Source organism: Pelobates fuscus, chromosome 11 (assembly GCF_036172605.1).
Source record: "Pelobates fuscus isolate aPelFus1 chromosome 11, aPelFus1.pri, whole genome shotgun sequence".
Lineage (NCBI taxonomy): Eukaryota > Metazoa > Chordata > Amphibia > Anura > Pelobatidae > Pelobates > Pelobates fuscus.
Window position 1 is genome coordinate 104,860,062 of NC_086327.1, and position 22,020 is coordinate 104,882,081.

At 37.3% G+C, this 22,020-nt stretch overlaps 1 protein-coding gene across 1 annotated transcript in view; it reads right to left on the minus strand.

Annotated features, from left to right (window-relative positions):
* C1QTNF12 (C1q and TNF related 12) overlaps positions 1-22,020 on the minus strand; it is an 84,317-nt gene that overhangs the window by 16,891 nt on the left and 45,406 nt on the right. Inside the window, exons 2-6 of the mRNA XM_063435765.1 lie at positions 21,118-21,237; positions 19,035-19,155; positions 18,530-18,714; positions 15,990-16,098; positions 5,266-5,356 (exon numbers count right to left, since the gene is read on the minus strand). Coding sequence (XP_063291835.1) covers positions 5,266-5,356; positions 15,990-16,098; positions 18,530-18,714; positions 19,035-19,155; positions 21,118-21,237 — 626 coding nt within the window. The remainder of the gene's footprint in view (positions 1-5,265; positions 5,357-15,989; positions 16,099-18,529; positions 18,715-19,034; positions 19,156-21,117; positions 21,238-22,020) is intronic.

Consider the following 22,020-nt stretch of genomic DNA (forward strand, 5'->3'; position numbering starts at 1 on the left):
CTGTTTTCAGCAGGTAAGCTATAATGATGGTTCTGCACAGGTGGCACTTGGGAGTCAAAATTAAAAGTATCCTGTAAGTACATTCACTGTCCTCGTGTGAACTTTACAAGGGTTTTTGTCTTTGCACTTGATACCGTGGCAGAGGAGGTTGGGATCAGAAAAATTCGGGAGTGGGTCTCTGTATGTGCCAGTTGGGAGGTGTGCAGACAGGACAGACGTATTCTCACACTGCAACTCTCATCACAATCAATCATCTAAAAGTTCCAAAAGCTGGGGGTACTGGGTCCCTGCTTCTTCATCCTTGGTCTAACCATTTAGATGGCTTGCCCAAACATTGCCTTACACATTTGTAAATACAATGCTGCTTCCAGAAAGGCATGCTTTCAAAAGATGAAAAATTGCTTAACAAATTCCACGCTCTACTGTCCTAGTATCAGTTGGACCCATCCGAATAATAAAAGAGACAGATTACTGGAAAATGATGCAGTGAACAGATTTTGCTGGGAAATAATCGGTGCCAAGGCTGGTGGGCAGAGGTGTATGTGACTGGAACATTTTTAATGAATGAGATCAGACTGACGACAGCAAGACTGAAGTGCTACAAGTGCAAAACCTGATTTTGTCTTGGTGTACCTGCCAAGGAACAGGAGGAGGGGCAAGGCCTGAGGGGGTGATTTGGGAATGTAAATACGGTGATATGTTGAAAAGACATTTGGCACTTGGTGGTGTTTTTCATTTTTTCAGCCCTTCCTGTAAATTCACTTTCCTATAATTATTCTCAACCTTTATGATACGTTACAGTTCTGTGAATAATAAAAATGATAGAATGGGCCACTTAGTGTACCCATTAACTAAGCGACTGCCAAGTAGGAATGAAGAGAGCTTATGCAGATGTCAATTCATATTTTCAGCAAAACGTATGGATGATAATTGAGTCTTGATTATGGAAAAAGGTATATATTTTCACAAGATTGAAAGCAATTGCTCCAATTTCACTCTAAATGGGCTTTTGTTAAAAAAAAAAAAAAGAAGAAGCAAATGTGATATTTCAGCGTATGTTAAAAAGTTATAAATTGTTTCAATCTTCGCAGATTTTGTTTTGTCTTAAACTTCCAGACTACTGAATACCGTAAATTATCCAGTAAAGTATTTTGAATATTGGAGCACCTAGGTTAGGTACGCCTTAATGGATGGACAGTTTGTCTTCCTTGTCCTTTATTTACATCCTCACTCCCACTTGTAAATATATAACATTTATTACTTGCTCGTTATCTGGTGTAAACCTACTTAGACAAAACAGGTTGGACCAGAGCATTGCACTTTATTACCCAAAGTTTACGATCAAAGACCGTGATAGATATTTTCTCCCCAACACTCGAGGAGAAGATATATTAAAGTCCTCTGGACACACTCTGGTGATCTGTATCAAAGTCCCTTACCCAAGGCCGACTATAGGTTGGGGTCCGAACCTATAGTTGGCCTCGTGTAAGGGACTTTGATACAGATCGCCAGAGTGTGTCCAGAGGACTAGAATATGCGTTCTGCGCTGTCTAATCCTCAGCGCTCTTTGCAAGTATATTTTAAACATTTTATATTCATGTAATGGTTTTACACTGTGTATATTTTTATTCTACATCTTAAAGCTGATTCTAGATTGTGAAGAGTTAACACACAGCTATTATAGATTCCTGTTGTATTTTATGTTATTTATTCTTTTGGTATGTTCATTTTTGATCATTTCCACTCAGAGTGTTTTTTTAATATAATACTCACCTTTTGATTGTATCCAGAACACAATTGTGTTTTAGATTTGTGTGGTAAGATAAAGTGCATGAATATTGAGTGCCTAATTAAATACACTGTCCATCATTGAGCAAAAGTTGGTATTTTTTTATTTTTTTTATTTTTTATCATACAAAATTATGGAGAATTTAGGAAAATATAATAACATTTTGAAAAAATAAATACATTAATAGTTTAGAATGTTTGAGCCAATAAACTTAAAAATGTGGTCATTCCCCACCACTCAATCAATTCTTGGCATACAGGGCAATGTTGATAACCTAACTCTCTATGCTGACAACTGACTGAGCAGTAAGCAGGAGAACCCTCCAACAGGTTGTCCTATTGCTTTCAATCACATCAACTATGGTACATGGACTGTAGTGGCTGTAATTACTCCTCTGGCAAGCATGCTTCACTCTTTCTAGAGATGAATAGGAATAGAGTATGCTGTTACGCTGGAAAGGAGGGGACTGGGGAGTATTATTATAACAACTCCTAAATTATATATATATATATATAGGCTATAAATAAATACTTTATCTTGTGATAACAGACATATGCATTGCTGTAGGAGTTGACATCTGTCATAACAGATTCACTGTAATACAGGTTTAAAATTTTGTTTCCAACTCATTGATAATAATATACCGGTGTAACTTACACACAGAGAATAACATTAAATATCATAAAATTATGGCCCCATGGTGGACCCTTTGGACATGCACAAATAAATGTGTAATTTTATGTATATAGACAACCCACTGAAATAACTAGGATTTCTAGAGGTACCATTTAATAGTCGTTAACTAAAATAATTGATCATTTATATCCGGACTTCAAATAAGTTTTGTGCCATATTGTGGACATACTATTTATATTTGGACTTTGCATTTTAGTTTTGCATTCTATGTACATCACGGGTTATTAGCTATATTTATTAATGTAAATAATATTTTACTCGGAAGGATACATTGAGATTTCTCTCGTTTTCAAGTATGCCCTGGGTGATTATGTGACTTATTAAGTAAGTTATATATTTTTTCTTTTTTTATGTATATTTAGAGGATTGGTGACCCTCCTTCCAGTTTTAGAGCTATTTCTCTCACTATATCTTACCTATATTCTGTCTTTTCCTACTCCCTCTGACTATTTAGCTTGAAACACTTCTATCTGTGTTCCTGTGCTATATTTTCGTTAACTAAAATATCACCCAAACTTAGGACCAGCACAGGACATGAGCTAATGAGCATGCAAAACCCATCTCAACCTGGAATGAAAGAAATTAATCACAGTGGCTCCTATGGGATCTTTAATTTAATTATTTTAATTATTTTCGGGAGGGTGGGATTACAAAACATGTGAATATCTCGATCAATGCAATAACCTGCAAATACCAACATAGAGCATGATTACCCAGCTTCATTAGATCTACTAACTGGGTAAATTTTTTCTACAAGTCACAAATACTCGGCAATAAAATGGTTAATAAAGTCATACCAAAATTACGAAATGATGGGGTGAAGCCAAGTTTCAGTTATGCCTGCAATGTTTTGGTCTAAAAATATATTGCCTTTCTGGAATTGAAGTGGGAAATTTGAATGATTTAAATTCTTGCTACACATGTGGGTGTCCTTTTGGCAGGAAATGTGTGTCCTACAATCCATGCACTGACCAAATCACTCAGCTAAAGGCCAAACGTTGTATTAGGCTACTGGCGTGGTCGGCGTCCATAGACCCCAATACATCACTCATTGACACAGCAAACTTGCTCATTGATTTAGAAGGATAATACGTTCTGCATATAGTGTTGTCTACCTGCTCTGATGTCAATTTCAATTCTGTTTGACTGCGAGTGGGAGTTTTTAGATGAGGATTTAAAATAGTTATGCCAGGGAGTCACCATAGTTCAAATGCACCAATGTTACTCAGTTGTTCGGTTGCATTTAGACCGGTAACTTAGTGTTATTCGACCATGATGTCCTGGTTTTGACACTGACTGCTCCACCTGATATATTATTGGTAAACCTTGTTACCTGCCACAACATTTTGGCAGGTTCATCATTTCATATAGCTTAATTTTGTATGTGAATTTATTTTTATGAGGGGCAGATAAGTTGGTCAGGGCAGTATTTGCCCTCGTGGACACTAGCATAGAGAGGTTCTTGAGAAACAGAGTCTGTTAAAGCTCCCACTTTCAGAATAGGTTCTGTTGATCAAGATAATGCATCTTGGACATAAAACCCAAGGGCAGAGTACAGAATATTTTATCGAGTCCTAACCTCAACATCTGAGGAAAGGGATTTAGGGGTGATTATTTCTGAGGACTTAAAGGTAGGCAGATAATGTAATAGAGCAGCAGGAAATGCTAGCAGAATGCTTGGTTGTATAGGGAGAGAATATACAACAGAAAAATGCAAATACACCTGTGTGCAGATCAAAACACACACAGTGGGTAATAAGTGAAGAAAAACACACAAAAATTACCCTTAATTAGAAAGTATTGTAGATGAAAGGACTCCTCTCATGTCCTCATAACAAATACAGAAAATACCAAAAAGGCAATCTACAATACAACAATAAAAAAGCCCTATGTCTATTTTTATTGTTGTATTGTAGATTGCCTTTTTGGTATTTTCTGTATTTGTATAGGGAGAGGTATTAGCAGTAGAAAGAGGGAAGTGCTCATGCCATTGTACAGAACACTGGTGAGACCTCACTTGGAGTACTGTACACAGTACTGGAGACCGTATCTTCAGAAGGATATTGATACCTTAGAGAGAGTTCAAAGAAGGGCTACTAAACTGGTTCATGGATTGCAGGATAAAACTTACCAGGAAAGGTTAAAGGATCTTAACATGTATAGCTTGGAGGAAAGACGAGACAGGGGGGATATGATAGAAACATTTAAATACATAAAGGGAATCAACACAGTAAAGGAGGAGACTTTATTTAAAAGAAGAAAAACTATTAAAGAGGCAAATGTTTAAAAAATAATATCAGGAAGTATTACTTTACTGAGAGGGTAGTGGATGCATGGAATAGCCTTCCAGCTGAAGTGGTAGAGGTTAACACAGTGAGGGAGTTTAAGCACGCGTGGGATAGGCATAAGGCTATCCTAACTATAAGATAAGGCCAGGGACTAATGAAAGTATGTGGTAAATTGGGCAGACTAGATGGGTAGAATGGTTCTTATTGGCTGTCACATTCTATGTTTCTATGTTTCTATCAAGCTTGTAGAAATATTCAGACACATTTTGAAACTCCATCATCATCCGTCAGTCAAACCCATATATCACATGGTCAACATGGGAAGGACCATCCATCAGGACAGAGATCTGTACATTTCATGTGCCCAGATAGGCCGTTTGTTTGTACATGCTCTCGAGGTCAAAAATTGCTGACCCTCTCCAGCTTGTGGTTGCATTAAAAAAAGAGTATATTCATGTGAAAGTGAAACACTGTTTTAATATCAAAACTCACGTATATCGGTGACACAGGGACTCAATGCATATCAGAACACGCACATTATCTCGAGGTCGCAGTTGCCCTTTGCTCTTCATCTCACTATGATCTAATAAGGAAAAAAAATTGTACATGTTACAAAATATTGCAAAGATGAAGTATTGGGTTCTACTACTTATTTTCTTTTTGTAATTCTCTTTTTTATTAAGAGATTTAAGGAAGGTACCGGTATATTATGCATTAAGCGGATAAAGAATCACAGTTTTTCTTTGCTTTATTTACTTTGGTGCGTATACAGGTATATCACTAGCATATATCTAAAACAAGAAAAAAACAACACAAACAAAAAAAATTAAAACAGCTGTAATCTCCTGTCACAGCAAAGACTACATGTCGGTAAACAACAAAGTGTTTCTGGTTAGAGGGATCTCATCGCACTGTGGTCCACCACATGTTTGAACCAAGGCAGAATGCAAAATATCTAAATTTAAAGTGTTCCTTTAAAAATGTATTATTGCTGTAGTGCATGTGAAATTCCCTTTTGGCATGTCCTGAATGAACAGACAAAGATTCTACTCAGCAAACTAATAGTGTTCCGACATCCTTTTATTAATCTCATTGTGACCTTTCTGCTCTCTTGCCTGAGTACGGAACATATGTCTTAAGTAGCGCTTGTTATTATTGGTCTTATGAATGAAAGCATCTGAGAGGAATTGTCTATTTGCTTATTTTCAAGTATGTTAAAGAGGAGAAATGTATCTTCATGATCTTGTTTGAGATTTCATTATATTTGACCCAAGAGATATAATCAGGGGTATACTTAATAAATAGCAAACACAAAACACATGCTCATATGCTTTCCATTTAACCCCTGCACTACATAATGTGCCATGGACCATCAAGGCTTGCGGTGGCGAGTCACTTTTATGGCCTTGCTAATAGTTTAGGACTTGAAATTTTAAGTCCTGATCTAGAGTATACATTGCTGTTTAGAGATGCGTAAGAAAAATAAAATGATGTCATCACGCAAAGTTTTTTGTTTGTTTGTTTGTTTATTTTTTTAGTTTGTTAGTCCCTTGCAGAAATTGGCAATACGTTATTATACAGTATCCTTTATCTTGCTATTCTTTGGATAGGTGCAGAAAAAGTACCATATATTGGTCTACAGGTTTGATTCATGGGTATGTAAGTTTATCACTTCAACCTTCCAATGTTGCTCATATGAGTACCATTTATCTGGTTAATAATAACATAAATATCACAGGGCATTCTGGGAAACTAGCAACAAGGTGAACATACCATCCCCAATTAAATACTTTAATAGTTTCATCTCATCATTAACTGTCCTATATCATTAATTTAATTGGTACTCAGTTATTTGGCTTGAATCGGCAGTTTTTATTTTGCATTCTTATTCTATCTTGTTTTTGCAAAAAATATTTTGCACCTTTCTACAACTTTAACCAGATCTAGGTACCACCCACCACATTGTAAAGTGCTTCCTTCTAGCTGGTTAAATAATGTCACAGTTCCAAAGCTCCATCAACAAACACTAAAGCACACCTAATTAATTAATATAGATCACAGTTCCAAAGCTCACCATTTCAGTTTCTCACTATAATCACCAGAACAACTACAGCTTAATGTTGCTGTTCTGGTTTTTACTAGCCTGTCCTTGAAGGCTTTTTAACCCCTTCAGGACGGAGTCAATAGTGCACGTTCTGATCAAAACAAAACGTAAACAAAAACTGGAATTTGCGCTATATGTCTGTTCACCCGTAGTTCCCCTCTTTCAAATTATATGCACCCACACTTATTATATATCATTTTGTTCAGGAGAAACAGGGCTTTAATCTATCATTAACTATTCATATATGGAACATCATTTATTATGAATAAAAGTAAAAAAAATGTGAGAAAATAAGATTTTTTTTTAAATTTGCATTTCCGTCTGACATTTTAACTGTGAATGTCATAATACTGTTAGGTTTTACTGCAAAAAAATGCACATATTTGTAATCAGCGATGTCTCACGAGTACAACAGTACCCCCCATTAACAGGTTTTATGTTGTTTTGGAAAGTCACAGGGTCAAATATAGAACATTACATTTTCAAATTGAAATTTGCCAGATTGGTAATGTTACCTTTGAGACGGTGTGGTAGCCCAGGAATGAGAATTACCCCCATAATGGCATACCATTTGAAAAAGTAGACAAGCCAAGGTATTGAAAGTGGGGTATGTTTAGTCTTTTTTAGTAGCCACTTAGTCACAAACACTGGCCAAAGTTAGCGTTCATATTTGTTTTTGTGTGAAAAAAGCAAAAAACGAATATTTGGCCAGTGTTTGTGACTAAGTGGCTACTAAGAAAGACTGGACATACCCCACTTGCAATACCTCGGGTTGTCTACTTTTGCAAATGGTATGCCATCATGGGGGTAATTCTCATTCCTGGGCTACCATACGCTCTCAAAGGCAACATAACCAATCTGGCAAATTTCAATGTGAAAAAAATGAAATGCAAGCCTTATATGTGACTCTCTAACTTTCCAAAACACCATAAAACCTGTATATGGTGGGTACTGTTATTCTCGGAAGACTTCACTAGACACAAATATTAGTGTTTTAAAACAGTAAAACATATTACAACAATAATATAGTCCATAAAAGTGCCGTTCGTTTGTAAAAAATGCAAAAAACGTCACTTTTACTTAAAATATCATCGTTGTAATACAATTTACCAGTTTGAAACACGAATATTTGAGTTCAGCGAAGTCTCCCGAGTAAAACAGTACCCCCTATGTACAGGTTTTATGGTGTCTTGGAGAGTTACAGGGACAAATATAGTGCTTGCAAATTAAATTCTCTGCACTTTCTCCCTGTGTTGTCAGGCATGTCAATCAAATTTTAATTAATCAAATCACATAATTACGTTAAAAGATTATTTAAATATACATGTAGAATTTTAATATATATGCATTTATAGGTATTTAAATTCTACGTGTATACTAATGTAATCTTTTATGTAATTATATGTATTTATCTATATATATATATTTGCGGTTATTTGTATTTTATATATATATATAGATATATATAGAATGTCATTCTAAGTGTATTTTGTTACCGATATATATATATTAATAACAAAATACAGTTAGAATGAAATTACATATGCATATATAATTTATATTAAATTTTGTTTCAATATTTTATTTATTTATTTTATTATTTTATTTATTTATTATTTTAATTATACGTATTTATATATAATATATATATATCTATTATATATATAATATATATACATATTATATATATGTAACGTCATTCTAAGTGTATTTTAATATTAATATATATACTTATATTAATATTAAAATACACTTTGTATGACGTTACATATATATAATATGTATATATATTATATATATAATATATATACATATTATATATATATATAAAAATATATTTAATTTATTTTTACACTTGTCTTTTATTTTTTTTTTATACTTCCCACCAGCAGGGGGACTGTCTGATATTTCAAACAGTCCCCCTGCTGGCATATCCACAGCCAGCTATAGGGGGCCATGTGATCGCTCTTTGAGAGCGATCACATGGCCCCCGGGGGCCTGATTTGCCGTGGGAGGGCTGCCTGGGCTGTGAGGCAGTCCTCCCGAAGCGGATCGCGGCGGAGGTAAGTATAACTTACCTCCTGGGGCTGCAAGCCGTTAAGGCGTGCTATGCCGTCATAACGGCGTTAAAGCCCACTTAACCCGTGACGGCATAGCACGCCGTAACGGCGTTAAGGGGTTAATGTAAAAACTGCCTTTTCAAGGAACAGGCAGTGTTTACATTACTACCTATTAACACCTCTAGTGGCAATCACTCAGACGACCACTAGAGGTGCTTCCTGGGTCAGTGCTGCAGTGTGCAGCACTGGTGTCCATTGTCTTCACGCTCTGCATGGAGACAATGAACATTGATTCAATTCATGTCTATGAGGAGATGCTGATTGGCACATTGTTGCGTTCTGCAGCGCACAATGGGAAAGCAGTGGATTGGCAAATTTTAGACCGGCGCAGCGCTGGAAAAAGGGTGATTAAAATCACCTATTTAGGTAAAGAGAGAGGGCTGATGACCTAAATGGTCTATTAACCACTATAGTGTCAGTAATACATATTTGTCCTGTAACAAGCTGTGTTTCTCCAATAACATAGATATGCATCGGTTTCTTAGTTGTAGTTCACTAGCATCTTACACAATTTCTAGAAAGCCCTGCTCTTAGCTTAGCTGAGGCTGTGCACAGAGAGGATTCAAATCCTTTGGTCAGCGCTATCCTCCCACATGCTATGTAGAGAGATATCGATTACCAGGTAATGTGTAGAGTCCTTAGTAAGAGCATTAAACAGCCAGTATCCCATTTGCACTTTAAACCCCTTAAGGACACATGACATGTGTGACATGTCATGATTCCCTTTTATTTCAGAATTTTGGTCCTTAAGGGGTTAAGCCTTGCAATGCTGGGTTAAACATGTCCAATACTTCAGATTCTTTAGTCTAGAATAAGAGGTTCCCGAGAGCTAAACACTGATAATGTAATAAGTAAAAATCACCATTACCAAAATACTATAATGAAATATATCCAGGAGCTAATAAACCTCATATAAATACAGTGTCCACAAAAGAAATACTGCTTTAAATAATAAATAAATAATAAAGTATTATAGTGATTGTGTTTTTATTTATTTCTTATAAGGACTGGTAATCCCTTTTTCCAGTATTAGAGCTGCTTCCCTCATTTTAATTTATTTTTCGTACTCCCTCTTTATTTTAGTCTGGATATCCTTTTATTGGAAATTTCAGACTATCCCTTTCTCTTACTAATAATGTCATGTCTGGGGATTGCACCGAGAGTAAGAAAGTGAGGTTTTTGTATGTTTTTTAGCATTTAGTGCCCATTTAACCCCTTTGCAACGCTAGACAGAAATTTTCCATCATACTTGTCCTACCAGTAAGGAAGCATGTCGGAAAATTTCGGTCATTTACCAAAGTTAACCCCAGATCGTCACAATTACGGTGATCGCGGGGTAAACGCTCCTCCTCCGAGGCAGACCGGGAGCACCCGATTGCACTGTCCCTGCTGCTATGATTGCTCTGACAGGCTGTCAGAGCGAGCACATGTGCTGCAGGGACTCCCGATCCGACTCCCTGCATTCAGTGTGAAGTGCAGGGAGATGGATCAGCAGTGATCTTCTCCCTGTAAAAAAATAAAGTTAAAGTGAAATCCCACCCCCCTTTACCCATTTAAAATAAAAATTAACCCCTTCCCTGCCAATTGATCACTGACTACAGTGATCAATTGGCTGGGACTACATTTTACTGTGATCTGATTTTTTTTTTTACCCCCTGAGGGTTAACTTTTTTTAAGCCATATGGGTTAAATGTATTTTACTAATTAATTTAAATATTTTACAATTATACACTTACTAGATGGTGGGTGGAAGTTAGTGGGAAATTGGGGAATTTGGTCTTAGGCTAGCTAGGGGTTAACGTTAAAAAAGTTTTTTTAAAAAGTTTTAAAAAGTTAAAAAAGTTTAAAATAAATGTTTTAATACAGTTTAAAAAAGTTTAAAAAAATCCCACCCCCATTTACCCAGTCCTAATAAAAATTAACCCCTTCCCTGGCAGTTGATCACTGCCTATAACTTTTTTTTTATTTTAACCCTCAGGAGTTCAATTAATTTTATTAATTCATTTAAATATTTTAAAATTATATATTTTGCTAGCTGGGATGGGTGGGAGTTATTGGAAATTTGGTAATTTACTGTTAGTGCTGCTTGCTACTAGTTAGAGGTTAACAGTAAAAAAAAAAATTAATAGACATTTGTAAAGTGTAAAAAAGTTTTAAGAATGTTTTGAAAAGTGTAAAAAAATTAATAAGTATAAACAGTTTAAAAACTAGTTTTTAAAAGTAAAAAAAGTTTAAAAGAGTAAAGAAATACATAAAAAAAAATGCTTTTTACCATTACACCTGGAAAAATCTACCAAAAAAATGATCCTACGCTAAGGTTCAAAACATGCATTTTGAAATACCCCAAGGTGTATTCTTTAAAAAAAATGGTATGCGTTTGTGGGGTAGTTTGAATAACCAACCAGCTAAACTACTCCAAGATGGAACATGGACACAGCATAAAACTTCGAAGTTAGAAAAAAACTGAATGGCTGCATCTCAAATGTGCCCCTTCAACATCCACATATACCTGGCAAAGGTACGGGGGTATTGTTGTACTCAGACGACATAGCTGAGCAACATATCAAATATTATAAAAAATATCCTGTGCAAACTCACTTTGTGTATCAAAAAGGCAGGAAAAAACCCTCAGGAAAATTCACACTTGAAAAACCTGAATATGTCACGTCTCTTTTACAGCACTGTAACATCACAAAATAGTGTCTATGTCATACATTGGGCATATTGTTTTACTCATAAGTTGTAACTGAGCATAATTTGGGGGATTTTATGACAGTGGCACATATCAAGTGTAAGAAATACTCAGCAATAATGCAACATGTATGTAAAAATGCAATTTTTTTCCCCTCACCACAAACATTGGCATAAATTGGTGAAAAATCGTGACAAGTTAAGGCACAATATACGCCATATCAGATACCCTGGGGTTTCTGCTTTATCAAATGGAAGCCCTTTGTGGGGTTATTCGAACAGTCAAACTGCTAGAATACCCCAAAATGAGACATAGGCCCGTCAAATCCATCTATGAAAATTCTAACTATGGAAACTGAAATAGCCTTGTCTCTTATATGGCATTGTAGCTTCACAGAATAGTGCCAAAGGCATACAATGGGGGTATCATTATAGTCAGTAGATGTAGCTGAACACAATATGGGGTTCTGTGCAGGAATAGCGCACACCAGCTTTACGAAATACATTTTACAAAAACCTTGTTATATGTGTATATGCCAAAATAGAAAAAAGCCCACAATTTTTCTCCAATATTTAAAAGAGATTGGTGATTAAGTAGCTATGTAAAAAGAGTATAAATAGCCTTAGGTAAATAGCCTGTGATATCTACTTTGTATAAATATATACTTTTCTGTGGCGATTGTGTTTTCTGTGATGGTTACTAAACCTACAAGACAAACATACCAACTTTTAAAATAGTTTCACATTGAAATTTTATTTTAGTCCTTGTATTTTGTGTCCTGTAACTTTCAAAATGAGCTTAAACCCTACACATATTATGTAGTCTATGAATCAAGACACATAAATTAATTTATTTAGAATTATTTTTCATAAGCTGGACGTATAATGCACACGCTATTATTGTCAAAACTGTGAAAAAAAATTGTTCCCATTGTTTGGCATATTCAGGGCCGGACTGGCCCACAGGGATACCGGGAATTTTCCCGGTGGGCCGCGGCACCTGGGGGCTGCTGTGAACAAGTATGTGCCACCGGGTGGCCGGTCCGGTGGCACACACTCTGAAGGGGCCGGTCGGCGGCCGCATTCCGCGCTGGAGCCGCCGGACCGGGTGGCAGCCTCGCCGGTCCGGCGGCACTGCTTTCACTAATGCAGACTCGCTGAAGGCTGATGGAGGAGGGAGGAGCATGTCTCTGTACCATGCTCCCTCGCGGTTCCTGTGCTGGGAATTGTGGGAACCGCGAGGGAGCATGGTACAGAGACATGCTCCTCCCTCCTCCATCAGCCTTCAGCGAGTCTGCATTAGTGAAAGCAGTGCCGCCAGACCGGCGGCTCCAGCGCGGAATGCGGCCGCCGACCAGCCCCACTCACTACTCAGGTAAATGGGAGGGGAGGAGAGGGGGGAAATAAAACAGAGGGGCACATGGAAAGGATGGGGGGGAAGAGACAGAGGGGGGATAGAGAGATGTGGAGGGGGGGGAAAGAGACACAATGATAGGGGGGCAAATAAAACAGAGGGGCACATGGAAAGGATGGGGGGAAGAGACAGAGGGGGGATAGAGAGATGTGGAGGGGGGGAAAAGAGACACAATGATAGGGGGGGCAAATAAAACAGAGGGGCACATGGAAAGGATGGGGGGAAGAGACAGAGGGGGATAGAGAGATGTGGAGGGGGGAAAAAGAGACACAATGATAGGGGGTTGCAAATAAAACAGAGGGGCACATGGAAAGGATGGGGGAAAGAGACAGAGGGGGGATAGAGAGATGTGGAGGGGGGAAAAAGAGACACAATGATAGGGGGGCAAATAAAACAGAGGGGCACATGGAAAGGATGGGGGAAAGAGACAGAGGGGGGATAGAGAGATGGTGGAGGGAGGAAAAAGAGAGGGGGGAGAGAGAGACAGAGGGAGAGAGAGACAGAGGGGGAAAGGAGAGAGACAGAGGGGGAAAGGAGAGAGACAGAGGGGGAAAGGAGAGAGACACACAAGGAGAGGGGAAGAGAGAAACAGAGGGGAAAGAGAGAGACTGGGAAGGAGAGGGTAAACCCCCCCTCCCCCTGCCAGACGATCTCCCTCCCCCTTCCACAGGCACCTTGCGGGCAGCCGGTAGGGGAGGGAGGGAGAGAGGACCCAGGAGGTCAGCCTGCAGCTCCTCTGCGTCCTTCTCGCACGAGCACAAAGCGTTGCCGCGGTTACCACGGCAATGCTCCGGCTCTCACGAGAGTGAACTCTAGCCCTGGAGCTATGGGCTAGAGTTCACTCTCACCACGAATTCCTGGTGGTCGCAGTGTTGAGAGTGAACTCTAGCCCCATAGACACACTGCCCCCACACACACACCATACACATTCACACACTGCCCCCACACACACTGCCCCCACACACACACCATACACATTCACACACTGCCCCCACACACACTGCCCTAACACACACACCATACACATTCACACACTGCCCCCCATACACATACTGCCCACACACACACACCATACACATTCACACATTGCCTCATACACACACACACACACACACACACTGCCTCCACACACACACCATACACACTGCCCCCATGCACACATTGCCCCCCATACACACACACACACACACACATTTCCCCACACACGCTACGCATTCACACACTACACCCTCCCCCACACACACATACACTGAACCTTTCACACACACTGCACCCCTCACACATTGTACCACTGCTCCTATACCCTACTACAGCCCCATATCCCAGCAAACCCCAGGTAAGTTGTCAAACTGTTCTTAAACGGTTTGACTACTTACTCTGTGAGGGGGTCCCGGCACTCCTTGCACCATAACCACTACACAGAGCAGTAGTGGTTATTGTGCATGGATTTGTTCTTTAAATAAACTACAAGTGCCCCTCCCTGGATCAGGCTCTGGATCCTCCACTGGTATATGACATGTATATTAATGTGTGTATTAGTTATATATATATATATATATATATATATATATATATATATATATATATAGTATACAGTGTTACCCAGCACACACACTCAAAATTATGAAAAAATGCCGGGTGCCTAAAAAGCCATAGCCAAAAAAATTATAGTATATGATAAATAAAGGCTTGCACTCACGGTCTGTAGATAAGTAAAATAATCCTTGTTTATTTCAATTCATTAAAATATGGTTGCTGCCATCATCAACGTTTCAGCCACTCCTGTGGCTTTCATCAGGATCAATACAGCATATAAAAAATATGCTGTATTGATCCTGATGAAAGCCACAGGAGTGGCTGAAACGTTGATGATGGCAGCAACCATATTTTAATGAATTGAAATAAACAAGGATTATTTTACTTATCTACAGACCGTGAGTGCAAGCCTTTATTTATCATATAATATATATATATATATATATATATATATATATATATATATATATAAATTATGTCTATTATATTTACACATATATTAATGTACATTTATATATGCATAATACACAGAGAAATTTAATTAATATGTACAATATGTAATAAGCAGATATTGGCCCAGTCTTTATTAACTAAAATATAAGATGCTAGTTGCTAGGTGCATACTCCAGCACAATAACATATTTAAAGTGAAGAGCGCACCCACAGGACTTCAAAGTAAACAAGATAACGTCATTTTTTTACAGTTGTGCCCAACATACATTCACCATTTCAGTTCCATTACCAAGCTTTCCTTAATATGTCATGGTAGTTGGACTGAAACATTGATTACATGCAAAGGCACGTCTTCTTAAAATAAATCAGCACTTTTGTTTATTTTGAACCATATGAGTGCTTTTTTTTACGTTGGAGTAATAATTTTTAATTTTAAGTTCTCTTTTCTAACTCTGTATCTGCACACTATGCTGGCGCGACGCATTATGGGGCTGGTAAAAAAAAATTTCCAGGGCTGCTTTTAATGCCCAGTCCGGCCCTGGGCATATTGTTTATAATTAATGAGAATGTATCTATGTATATGTCACATCAAATTAAAGCCCTTTTTGCCCTCTAAAAAACTGTATATAATATTTGTTCGTGCAATTAATGACGTTTTAATGCAAACAGCAAAAAATGCAAAAATGGCTTGTCATTAAGGGTAAGACAAGCTTTTGAAGCTGTGTCACTAAGGGGTTAAAATAGAGAGATGATTGGCTGAAGATGGCACTGAATGCAAACAATGGATAAACTGTTCACTGAACATTCCCTGCTCATACAGGAGATTACAGCTTGCGTCACGCTACAACACATTTCCCACATTTTTCACTGGATGATATTAAAAATGTTCATCACGCACCGATATGGACATGAGCAGAAAACTGGTAAATCCCAGGTATGGAAGCCGTGAAGCGACCTGTTGCCAAATTCAATCCAGAACCTCGCAAGAAAGAGCCTTTAGATGTTGGCTGCATTCGGAAACAAAGGGAAAAAATATCAGAAGAATTAAATGAGATTATTCATATTAGGTATGTTTTCCTTTCCCTTGACGAGTGGAAAACAAGGCCACTGTAGAGCTTCATCTTACATTGTGTTGCACAACAGAGTAATTACAGCACAGTAGCTACATTTTAAGGTGAGCGCCTTGTTCGAAGATAAACAATGATGTAACCAATCGTTCTAATTTGAGAACATCTGACAGATATTTTAAATTACTTGTGCCATTATGATACAAATATCCATATAAGAACATCTTACTTGACTTGCCATAAGTAAAATCAAGCTATGATATGCTAAGGAAACTCACTCTGAGACAGACAAAAATTGTAGAAAAACATTTGTCTTGTTTATGGTCTTATCACTGTTACATAAATCTTATTAGTCTTTCAGAAGCAATTAGCGCATTCTCTATTGCTTGCATAGCTTCATGTTGAGTTTCTTGCCCTCTTTTGGATCACCACCAGCAAGAGATGTGTAGAAGACTGAATCTGATGGTTTGGAGTCTTTATTCAGCCTATACTACTAGGTAAATATGTCTGCATTTGAAAACCACTTCACCATTAAAGAGGCACTCTATGAATAGTCAAACAACCATACAAAGATCTTGCAAAGTTATTCAGTGAAGTGTTGATTGTCAGAAACTCAAAGAGAATTCCAAATGCCAGGTCAAAATATCTAAACTGAAAATAAAGCTCACTTGGAGAATTTTTCCAATTCACCTATTTTGGCTTAAAATTTAAAATCAAGTTTGAATCTGAGAATTCACACGTTGGTGAACACCACAGTAAAGCTTACTTAAAATGTAATATGGTAATTTAACAAATAATTTGTCCTGAAGATCTTTAGAATTGTAAGGTACAATCAAGCTGAAACCAATTTTTAAAGATGTTCTGAAGTGGGATCAACCTATTTTACATAATTGTTTTGTTGTTTGGCTTCTTTGGTGTAAAAAAAAATATTTTTATTCATATAAGGGGTATTACATGTATATTGCTATTTCTAATATAATTAGGGTAGAATAAAGGCAGCATTAATCATACAATCAGTTGCTACATGCTGCAATGTCAGTATGGCAAAATGTTTGGATAGAATAAACCTGACAATCAACATGATATATTTATGTTCTCTATAAAATCCATCACACTTGCTTTACTCTTTTAGGTGATGCCCCATTTGATACATATCAGTCACAAACAAGGATGGATGTGACAGACTGCCTGGTCACCCTAGGACTGGTATGTGTCTCCCATCCGCAACCTTGCTCCCAAAAAGACTATAATCACCACTATTTACTACTCCCCCTCTAGCCCATGCCTCCCAGCCCAGAACCCCTTTTCTGCAGCCCAGTAGTCCTCATAGGCCAGCCGGGGACTTGTTGAGGTGCGGTGTGCTTGACCAGGAAACTAAAGCTCTCTGGAACTCCTGATCAGACCATGCTGAAAAACGCCACCTTCCACCTAAATCAGGCTAGACACTTCTGCTCCGAGTGCTTTTTGGACAGAGTAGGCACTCAGAAGAGAGTTTCTTGGGGATGGCACTATTGTGGGGATGTGGGCACAGGAAACCTGCCACACCTGCAATCTTGGGAGAAACAACCAGATCCAGCCATCCCTAAACGTGGATGAAATGCTTCTATAGTTCGGAGCCAACTTCAAAGGCTCTGATAATTGTGAGTGTTCCATTTTTACTTACTAATTGATTTTAGTTGTAATGGTTTACACTATGGTATGTTTTTTATTCACATTACACAGGGTCTACAACGAATTGCTATTACTTCAAAAAGGACCTTTCTGTGAATATTTATTGAAAAGGTAAAATACAATCTGAGTTTGGGCTATCACCTTTCCTATCTCGGATTTTATTTGGATGTAGAGTGTATGAAGTAACCAAACACTAAGGTGGTTTTAAGCTGCACTAGGTTATATTTTATGATTTTAGCGCCCATATTCTCCCTTTTCTACATTTTTGCATTTGACAGGAAACCTAGCTTGTGTGTGTTTTTGACAAGGTGTCTGTCCCGTAATTGAATTATTTGCTCAGGTACAGACACCAAGGCACCAGTGATATTTATTCGGCAGTGGGTATACCGCCACAATGGACTAATGTGTATTGGAACTTTACAAATGATTATATCCCATAATAGCCTTTATTTAATAAGCTTTCCAGTTGATCCCATACTGTTAGGAAGACTTTCCAAATAATTCATTAAAGACTTATGAATATTTTTTAGATAAATCATTTGGAATAATTTGGAAAACAAAACTTAAATCGAGGCCTGTAAGTGTTACAGACAGTTACTGGTTCTTTATAACAAACTGTTCATCATTGAATTCATTGACAGCATTCGTTAGATATTTCAGTCTTGTTGTTGTATTGAAACATTAGTTCCAATATTCTCACCGTCTGGAAGTTCTGAAGCTCCACCAATGTCTTCTTGTCCACAATAACTGGTCCCTTCAGTCTGCAATGGAAGGCTTCATCCACCCGTCTGTATGGTGTGAGGTCCTCGACTGGAAGGACTACGGGTGGGATCTCACTGGCATCTTCTGGAATATCACCTGCCGATAATCGTCGTTCTGTAGCCTCTAGAGGAAAAGTATAAAATTTGAACTCTGAACTCTACATTGTAGTCATCTAGTACATGAAAAATCATTTCATTTTCAGCAACTGAATACTTTAAAAAAATAGACCTCTCTTATTTTAACTGATGTAAAATGTTTGTTTGTGCTTCTGGTCAACAACACAGAATTCTCCAAATTAAGCTATTTGTACTTTGTTAACATATTTTAGAGAGTAGTAAATAAAACAGATATGGAATCTACAGATTTTCACCACATACATAAAGATAAAACTGAAGCTGTCTCCATGGCCCAAGATTTTTATTCAGAGAAATGCCATTACCTACCTTTTAACATTTGTTTGAACTCTTGCAGCAAGACCTCATGGGTAACTTCTGCTCCCGGCATTCCAGGAGGTCCAGGAGGCCCTTGAGGACCTGGTGGACCTGGTGGCCCAGACAGACCACGCTGTGGAAGCAATCAAGAAATCATGATAATTCCGAGCAACATATTGTGATGTGCATGAATAACAAGTACAAGGTTTCTCCGTGCAAGCCGGCCTAAGGCAATAATTTACAGTAGAGTGATGAAAAGATAATGCTTTATCAGTCATACTGACAAGACAATGACAGCTCGTGGACAGTATACAGCACACAACATAATCATTATGCAACAGAAGCACAACAGGAACGAATTAACGATAAGCATTGAAATCACTGCACTCAGTTACAATGTAATTGGATAATCGATAGCTTTACAATAGCTTTACAAAAGTTTTGATTATTGTACTTCATTTCAATCATATATTTCAATTCAAAGCTGTATCTTTTCCAGCGAAAATTATAATTTTTCAGCTGATTGCTACATGCTTAGCACTTTACACCAGACTGGAATCTGGAATATATATTAGACAAATCATAAAAAACAGCTTTAAAATTAAAATAGAAAAAGCAATATTAAAATGACATAATGTTTTCATTGTGAGTACAGTATCTTGTAGAAATATAAAACTGGCATATATTAAATTGGGCAAAAAGAAGCCCAATCATTGTATCACTGTCTGTGAAGGATGATGGGAATTCAGTCCATTAACATTTTGAGAAGGTAAGTCTGTGATAGGAACAATGACGCTCTATATAATACAGATGCCAGACATTAGCCAATCACCTGTATTCACTGTATGTAGGCATAACTCCCACATACAGTCACAATATTTATTGTCTGCTGGCATTTTGGAAATGTGTCTTGTCAAAGATGTCAGCAGATGTTTTACGAATATCTATAAGCAGTTTACTATTTTAAATGCATTGTAGCGGCCGTCTGTATACACGCTGACAGGTTTGCTCATGTATATAGATATCTCTATTTCTTGTTTTACTGGAGAAATTGAAAGAGAATGGTCATCATAAAAGTGCAAAAGCTTTCTGCCTATTTAATCCAATTTTCTGTAGAGAATGAACGGATACAAAAACTATTGAAAATGAAATTGTGCAAATGTATTTTTACATTTTTACTTGATCCTGAGTCGTATTCTCTAGTACAGCTTTCCGAATTGCCCTAAAGCTACCGTCAGTGAATCCTACTATTTTTTGTTTGTTTGTATGTTTGTTTCAAATGTTTTTATTGTCTTTTATCAATGATATCCATAAGCAAGGTAGTTATAATTATTGCAATGCACGTTGCAAGTTTGATACTGTAGGTATTACAATACCTTTTACAATAAAATTCCTTTTATCCAGTCTAGGGAGTGGAGGCTGGGTGCTGCTAAAGTGTACAACTTTATATTTTGGATATTTAAATCCAGATTAAATCTTGGTTGAGATAGTTTATGCATTGCTATTCGTGGGCGTTTGTTTCCTGAGAAATAGTTGATTTAGGTTTTTTTTCAACTGAACGTGAAAGCAGTATCGTAAGACTTGTAGTAGATATACGGTAGGCGTTTTGGTATTATCGTTGATTTTAGGAGGGTGGCTCTCCCCGGCTATTTTTTTAAAATCTAAAATCTAAAAAAATTTCAAATAATTCCAAATATGCACAGCTCTCTGCAAAACCTTGTCTCCATTTTGTATCTTTATTTAGTTCATAATAAATGCTTATTTTATTTTACATGTTTAATCTATGATCTAATAAATAAGATTTGGTATTTCGACACATTATGCTATTTCTGGATTATGCCTGTAAAAATCAAACTAGTATTTTAGTTATATTAGTGGTAACTTGAAATAGAAATATCATGACTCATTCCGGAAGACATAAATATATATATACACACACACTGTTATTCCACAATCCAATACTGAAATAGGAGAGTGTATGGTAATTATATTTAAAGAGACAAAATATAAATATACAAAAATCTGCAGGTCATATTGAATCATTTAAGATAGGATTTTGGAGAAATATCCACAGATAATATAGGTTGCAACTTACTAATTTTTTGTCCTTTCCTTTACATTTCTTTTTGGCGTTTGCCCCATCCTCCGTTCTGTGTATGAACCTCATCCAGGTTTTACGAGGGTCTGCAATTTCAGGATCAGGAGATTCTGAAAGCTGTAGTTAGATGGAAAAAAAATATTTGTTTAGATTTTGCTTTGTTTGGAATTATCGAGACAAGATTTGCACATTTTAGATTTAAAAAAAAAAAGGTGCAATTACATGTTTCCCCCACCACCCCCCGTTTTAAACCTTAATTTCTTTTAACAGAGGTTTATATTACGCATCACGTGTTTCAAAGTAGACCCATAACAATGCAATGAATTAATCATAAAGATTTGAATATCGTGTTGTAATATCCATGCCGGAGCCACCTCAGTGACACACTTTCTGTATGGTCTTATGGTCATGTGATCACGCAGTCACATGATACTTGCTTCAGAATAAGTCAGACTCAAAGAGGACTATTAGAAAAGCAAACATGCTATACTGGTCCCAGGCTCCATCTATACAAAAAAAGAGATGTAGAGTAACTCTAATGTTATGTACATCTAATCTGAAATTGTTAAAGGAACACTGCTGATCGCTCTCAGCCATTGGTAGCTTTTAGCTGAAGAGAGGCAGGGACAAGTGCCCAGTGGACATCATGAAAGAAGTCAAACCATAAGCAACGATTTTGACTCCTTACATTAAGGGTGCCAAAGTATTCCTGACACCATAACCACTATAGCAATTATGTAGCGGTTATGGTGCTTGGAGAGTTCCTTTAAGAAAAATCTCAAGTTTATTTTCTACTTGACTACCTAGTTTAAACCCAATATTTATAATGGAGTGCAAATAAAAACATTTGTGGATTAATTTATTGGTGATGGTTAGGGTACCTTGTCAAATGTATACAAC